General features: G+C 43.4%; 1 protein-coding gene across 1 annotated transcript; it reads right to left on the bottom strand.

Annotated features, from left to right (window-relative positions):
* Positions 1 to 3,061: 3,061 nt before the first annotated feature.
* Positions 3,062 to 3,851, bottom strand: LOC4345641 (NADH-ubiquinone oxidoreductase 20.9 kDa subunit). Its single transcript, XM_015793064.2, has 2 exons — positions 3,581 to 3,851; positions 3,062 to 3,505 (listed from the first exon to the last, which is right to left on the bottom strand). The coding sequence occupies exons 1-2, from the start codon at positions 3,732 to 3,734 to the stop codon at positions 3,351 to 3,353; spliced, it is 309 nt and encodes a 102-aa protein (XP_015648550.1). The 5' UTR covers positions 3,735 to 3,851; the 3' UTR covers positions 3,062 to 3,350.
* Positions 3,852 to 6,970: the final 3,119 nt, after the last annotated feature.

Here is a 6,970-nt window from a genome sequence, read left to right as displayed (position 1 = left end):
AAGGATTTCAGCAATCCTACGCAGCTTAGAGAGGTTAATGTTTGTAAAAAAAACAGGGCTCTATTTCATATGCAGAATTTTTTATAACACAATTTGTTTGATATTAAGCTGATTTCTCAAACACTGAACAATAAGTTTTGAAATTATGCCCCCCGCACTGACTTGTGAAATAAACGCATAGCTAACCTCTAATTAAAAAGCTAATGTAGAAGCCAAAACCTTGTGCCAAGAGGAAATTACTGCAAAATGCAAATCAGCAAATACAGAAAAACTATGCAGCTAACTTTGGTAGATGCAAATGTTACGGAATATTATCTCCCGGGGAGATAAGATCTTTTTTTTTTGGACTAATCCAAACGGAGTAGAGGTAAGATCTATCTCCTCCTTCCTAAGACCCCTATATATATAAGGGCAGGGCGAGACATCTAAGATTGGCTGGCTTGTACTCCAAATGAAATCTATAATAAAGAGAGAGCCCCACCCTATATCTGTGTTCACTGTCTACTTCTGCAATGTTCTTGAGGGCAAAGGGATGAGCGCGGATGTTCTATGTCATCTCACGCCTCTACTGCTGTGGGAGGGACAGGGAACGAATCCGATGATCCACTAATAGACGCGTTGGTTTACTGCAGTAAATTCCAGAGTTCAATGTCATCGTCCTAGTCTCATAACACCTGTTATTCAGAAGACTTCCTGGTCATATTTTTACCTGCAGATTAATTACTAACAATGGTGCAACATTTAACTAAGAACGGAGTCACAAGCTCATGTAATTATGTAGCAAAAGGAAAACAATTGGTTTCAGATAAACTTCTCAAACGTTCTACTGCAACAACATAGAGGTTGCGCATATACAGGCATACAGCATACAACTATATACTCAGGTTGCACACATACAGGCATTCAGCATAGATAGAAGTGACACCGTACTTTACCAAATCTTCCAAGATAGATGGAGGCATTCTGGGTAAATTATACTTCTATTTGTCAAGCAACATGCAAATCCAAAAACAATCAGTGTGAGGTCCTCTGTTTGACCAATTCTTTGTTCATTCCACCAATATTTTTCATTTACCATACTAAATATGAAATTATGATACTTTCTAGGACGCCAAAGAGCTATATTATTAAATTATACCAACTTAAAGTAACCAGAATATGTAGTCCCTAGAACCTTCCCAAAAGATTCAGATTGGAAACTATGTTTCTGATTTCCATTTTTCAAGAACATAACGATTTAGATATGGATGATAAGCAAGAATAACATTACAACACACACATCATTTCTAAAACAAAACATTTTGATGGAAGCTGGCACCATACATAGGTTTGTCCTCTTTTCCTAAAGAACTACTTAATGTGATCAAGCATGGGGAAGCAAAAAGTAACTCACACTCTCCAATCAACATCTCTGGACTGCATGTTCTTGTACAATGCAGGGTGGCTGAACAAGTCATCAGCTCAGGAATATCACCAGTTGCGGAGCCAGGAATTGACTACCCTGGACAGGCCGCCACAGGTGCCCGGGCTCCGCCGCATGCATCAAGTGACCAGTAATACTTAATTAGCGTCACTTTGCCACATGCAGCGCAGTGAGCAGTACTTAGTTATCATCATAGGTTCAGGCGTTGAGCCGCGTGCAGTTAAGTACTAATAATAGGTACTCCCTCCATTTCAAATTACTTGTAGTTCTAGCTTTGTCCTAAATCAAGCACTTTTATCTTTGATCATCAGTTTCTAGAAATTCGTGTAGTTTAACAACATGTGAATTGTATATTATAAAAACATTTCTCATGGTGCATCTTAAAAACATTAATTTTATGATGTTGAACTATATGAATTTCTAGAAATTGTTGGTCAAAGATACAAATGTTTGACTTAGGACAAACCTTGGAACAACAAGTAATTTGACATGTTTAATCAACTAGTTCTAATGGAGATCAGAATGTCAGATCAGTGGATCAGCAACGTAAATTAGCAAAGCAAATACTTACATCATCATATGTCTGCAATATGAAGGCAAGGTGACCTAACTGTCCAGCATTCATCATCTTTTTTTTTCCTTTTTAAGATAATACAAGCCCTATATAATTTCTATTTAAGATAATACACGGCCATCATTTCATCAATATAATTTTGTACATCGGTTTTCCTTGTAAATTAGAACTCAACAACTGTAATTTTTTGCTTATGCCTATGATAAATGGTCTATGTAGTTATATGGGTTTATGTGTACTTCTTATCTATCATTAGGCTTGCTTAGGCTAAAAAAAATTCTAAATCCACGACTGAATATCACCAAAGCTAGGACAGCGGTCGATTTTTTTTTTAAATGCTACAATTATCAACTCATTTCTAGTAGGCAGCCAAGCAGTTTGAGACATAGGAGGAGCCAATATCCGATTCTCTGAACTAAACACTGCACGTGATTTGGTATCAAAAGCATTGGGATGAGATGAGTATGAAAAACAAACAACTGAATCAAGTTATGCGTCCTGATTACTGATATGTTATCTCATATATCTTGCTAACCTACATAAGAGAATGAATAAGACAACTATGCAGCATGGCATTGCTAGTCTAATATGGCGTCTTAAACTAGTTCAACCATGCCATCATGGTACTCAGAATCAAATAATTATCGTATCATGCCTTCAGATTTACATATATAAAAACTAATATTAGTCCTTTTGCGGCAAAATTTGAGGCAGTACTGTTCACCGCTGAGTGTTCCTTGCCTCAAATAATATTTTCAGTGTATATAACATCTGAGAGAATAAACTAAGAGCAAAACCACTAGAGACCGCTTAGCTAAATGTGGCATAGCAATTTATGTATTCTTAGGTTAGCAAGAACTATCACTGTGCTCCCTCATCGTAACATCTTACTTCCTTACGATTCTCCAAGATGCAAGTTATAATTCCCCTCTCACAACAACTATCTACGAACTATTTGGCAGGCAGACTTTGCCCCGCATCTGGCCAGTACCACAAGACTACCACTACATGTAAAGAAATCAACCTCCCAAATCCTGAGTTCCTGAAACGACTTCCAGAGTCACTTAAGAACAAAATCCCCAAATTTCACAGGCAGGGGGTCACATTCAGTTCCATAAATTTTTACCAGATCGGCAACCAAATTGCCACTAAACCATGGCAAAGGGAGCTAAATTGTAGCACGAATTCCTCACAAGCGTGCAGCGTACAACATTTATTCAGCCAAGGCCACACATCTCGCACATCAACAAGTGACGCTAAAACGAGATCATCAGGAAAAAGAAAAAAAAGATGTAAACGCTTGCAGCAGCAGAGAGAGAGAGAGAGAACGCAGCGAATCGATAAAGTTTCTCACTACAGCTTGTACTTGTAGCGGGCGACCTCGGAGTCGTTGGGGAAGAAGCCCATGAGGCGGCCGGCGGAGTTCTGGTAGGCGTACATGAACCCTCCCATGACCCCGATGAGCCCTCCCGTCACCATCGATGGCCCGCGGATCCCCGGCTTGATCCCTGCAAAGGACGCGCGGAATTGAGGCCTCCTCCTCCCAGGGGTGGAACGTAGAGAGGGGTGGGGGGAGGACGTACCGGAGAGGTAGCCGACGGTGACGGAGACGGCGGAGATGGTGGAGAGGCGGAGGTAGTCGAGCGCGGAGAAATTGCCGACGACCTTGGTGAAGGGCGGGTTCCGGTCCACCACCGGGTACTCCGGCTTCACCGACGCGGTGATGTCGGTGTTCATCTCGCCGCGCGGCGGCTGCGGGTTGCTTCCCCCCCTCTTGGCGGTGGCGGCGGCGGCGGCGGCGGCGAGGCGGAGACGGCGAGATTTGGTCGTGGGGATGAGCTGCAGCTGCGGTGCGTGGTGTGGCCTCCTTGGAAGCTGGAAAGTAGCGGCGGCTAAATGGGCCGGGCCAAAACAGTAAAATGGGTCTAGCCCAGAAACTGCCCGGCCCAAATAAAAGAAGCGACTTGGAGTGACGCCCCGAATTTTTTTCATTTTTAGATTTTTTTTAAAAAATATTTACAGAAGTAATCTATCGGCCAAAAAAATTGCAAAAATAGACCCTGCCGCCCACCTTTGGAGCGGCAAGCTGACGTGGCAAACGGGGAAGGGACGGGCGGTGACGGAGGGAGGGTTTTTTTGCAGGAAAGCCCTTGCCGCCCTCTGTTGGGGCGGCAAGGGGCCTGAATGCAAAAAAAACCAGTCGGGGCCGGCATTTTGCAGGCGGCCCCTTGCCGCCCTCTGGCCGGGCGGCAGGCCTCGCTGCCTATAAAAGGCCTGCCGCCCAGCTCCCAGCCCTCATTCCTCCCCTCTCAAATCCAGTGAAAAAAAAGAAGAAAGGGGAGGAGAAGAGAAGAAGGGGCGAAGCCCTACCGGATTCAGACGCCGATTTCAGGTAATATTCATAGATCCTATATGTGACTATTGAGTTAAATAGTGTGTATTTTTTAAAACTTTGTTTGAATAAATGCATTATATTTTTAGGGTTTTAGTTGTACTAATCTAGAAGTGCGTATTGCAGATATCGGTAACTACGTAGATCTGCTAGTTTGGAATCAATACTTTACCGTTGCATTGGCATACACAAGAAGATATTACGTTGTAGATGTTTATTGCATGAAAGAGTAATATAATCTAGTTATTTCGTTGACAGATATGTCGAACAAACAAATATTCCAAGTTTACCATGGCCCAGGAAACATCCGTTACGGGTCAACTGGGGTAGATCTGTCAGATTTTATTGTATCAGAAAAGGGGAATTGATAGACCGGCTGAGAGGAGTGTACCTTCTATAAAAGGATGGTTAATGAGGGGCTTGAGAGTTGATCCACAGACAAGTGACATAACAATCAATGTTATAGTAAGTTGGGCAACTAAGGGTTTTTATTGGGAACTAATACCAGTTCAAAACTCTCGAGTGTGGAGATGGTATGTGAAAAATGCATTGCAACGCGGGTGGCCTCTAGCTATGGTTCTGTTTGTTCACCCGAAGGATCCAGGTGTGCAGATGAACATGGATGATGGCGAGGGACCAAGTGCTGAAGTAAATGAGACTTCTGTGGAGGAGGTCAACGCACGAGAGGACAGGGGCGTAGTAGCTCCAGTGGGCATTCAACCAGGTAGAGTGGCCGACGAGGGGGAGACTGTGGTGCCATTGTGGATGAAATGGAGAGGGAGGATTCTGACAACGAGCGTGTAGAGGAAGGTGATTCGTCAGATGATGAGACGGATATTAATCCAGCAGAATGGGCTAGTGAGGATTTTTCTGGGCTGGTCGTCTCTGAAAAGGATAGTGTGAGATGGGAGTACAAAGAAAATGAGGTTATTCAAGGAGCGATTTATAGTAGAGCAGAAGATATGAAGGAGGCGGTAAAACATTTTGCAGTGTCACTTCATAGAGAGTTTTGGGTTGCCAAGTCCAATCGGTCGCAATATGAAGTTCGGTGTGTTAAGGAAAAAGATGGTTGTCCTTGGAGAGTGCACGCATATAAGGGGAAATGGAAGGATTATTGGACAGTGTCAGTCGTTACCAAGCATACATGTTTTCTACCTGGTGTTCAGAAATACCACAGGAACATTACATGTGCATTTGTTGCATCTGAGATGTATGCGCATGTCATCGATAATCTCACATATAAACCAAGGTCAATAATCCGACACATCGAAGAGACATACAAGTATACTATTAGCTATGCCAAGGCCTGGAGGGCCAAACAGAAAATAATAGAGATGAGATTTGGAACTTACGAAGCCTAGTATGACAATTTGCCACGCCTGCTTGGTATTATCGAGGAAAGAAACCCTAGGAGCTCTTACGAAGTGAAGAAATTCCCCTCAATTGAACATCCTGGCAAGAGTGTGCTGCAAAGGGCGTTCTTAGCTCTACATGCATGCAAGATGGCATTCGTGAACTGTCGTCCTGTTCTCTGCATTGATGGGACATTCTTGACAGGAAAGTATCGGGGCCAGATACTAACAGCAATAGGGGTAGATGGGAACAATCAGGTATTGCCCTTGGCATTTGCTTTTGTTGAGAGTGAGAATACCGATAGCTGGTACTGGTTTCTGAAATTGGTTAAAACAAAAGTTGTTGGTATGAGGCCAAATGTGTGCCTGATACATGATAGGCACGCTGGCATTCTGCGAGCGATAGAAGAGTTACAGTTTGGGAGTATGGAATGAGGATACCCTGGTGAGTGGGAAGATGTACAGAGTAGGTGGTGCATGCATCATATGGGAGCTAATTTCTTCAAGCAATTCAAGAACAAGGAGCTCATGAACATGTTTAAGAGGCTATGCAATCAAAACCAGGAGAAAAAAATCAATGAGCTTTGGAAGAGATTAGATGAGTTGACAGCCAAATGCAGTGATCAGCGTGCAGCGGCTCCATCGACTGCCGATGCTGACCCTCCTCAAGCTCTTGGACCTCTCCCAACGGATAGTCCAACATTGGTTAGAAGAACTAGATTGGAGATTCGGAAATTTTCTCAGTGGATTCTGCATGAACCAAAAGAGAAATAGGCCAAGGCGTATGACACAGGTGGTGCTAGATATGGAATAATGACAACAAATTTGGCAGAAGTTTACAACTGGGTGATGCGCGGTGTCCGTGGACTGCCACTAGTTGGCATAGTGGAGTTCATTTTACATGGGACATGCAGGTATTTTAGGGATCGGTTCCAGGCAGTTCTTCCCTCTATGCCGAACAACAGCATTTTGTTTGGAACTTTCATGCAAAAAAAGCTAGAGGAGTTGCGTAAAAAGGCCATGAAACATCGAGCTCTAGTGCAAGGTACCCAACAGCACAGGTTTGAGATACTATGTCAAGATAAGGCATGCAGGGGTATCTACCGCAAGAGAGTGAAGCAGGAGTGTATTCTCAAAGCCGACAGCACATGTCATTGCTCTTGTGCAAAGCAGAAGCTGCTCCACAGGCCATGCACCCATATCATTGCTGCCGCAGCGGAGTGTGGCAT

The sequence above is a fragment of the Oryza sativa genome, chromosome 8 (genome assembly GCF_034140825.1).
Source record: "Oryza sativa Japonica Group chromosome 8, ASM3414082v1".
NCBI lineage: Eukaryota > Viridiplantae > Streptophyta > Magnoliopsida > Poales > Poaceae > Oryza > Oryza sativa.
This window is presented reverse-complemented; position numbering and strand designations above follow the sequence as displayed.

What these genes read in the sequence shown, in the direction of transcription:
- LOC4345641 (XM_015793064.2), bottom strand. Translation starts at nt 3,734, where the DNA reads ATGAACACCGACATCACCGCGTCGGTGAAGCCGGAGTACCCGGTGGTG. An exon ending in CACCGTCGGCTACCTCTCCG is followed by an intron (nt 3,506 to 3,580) that starts GTACGTCCTCCC and finishes CGTCCTTTGCAG; the next exon opens with GGATCAAGCCGGGGATCCGC.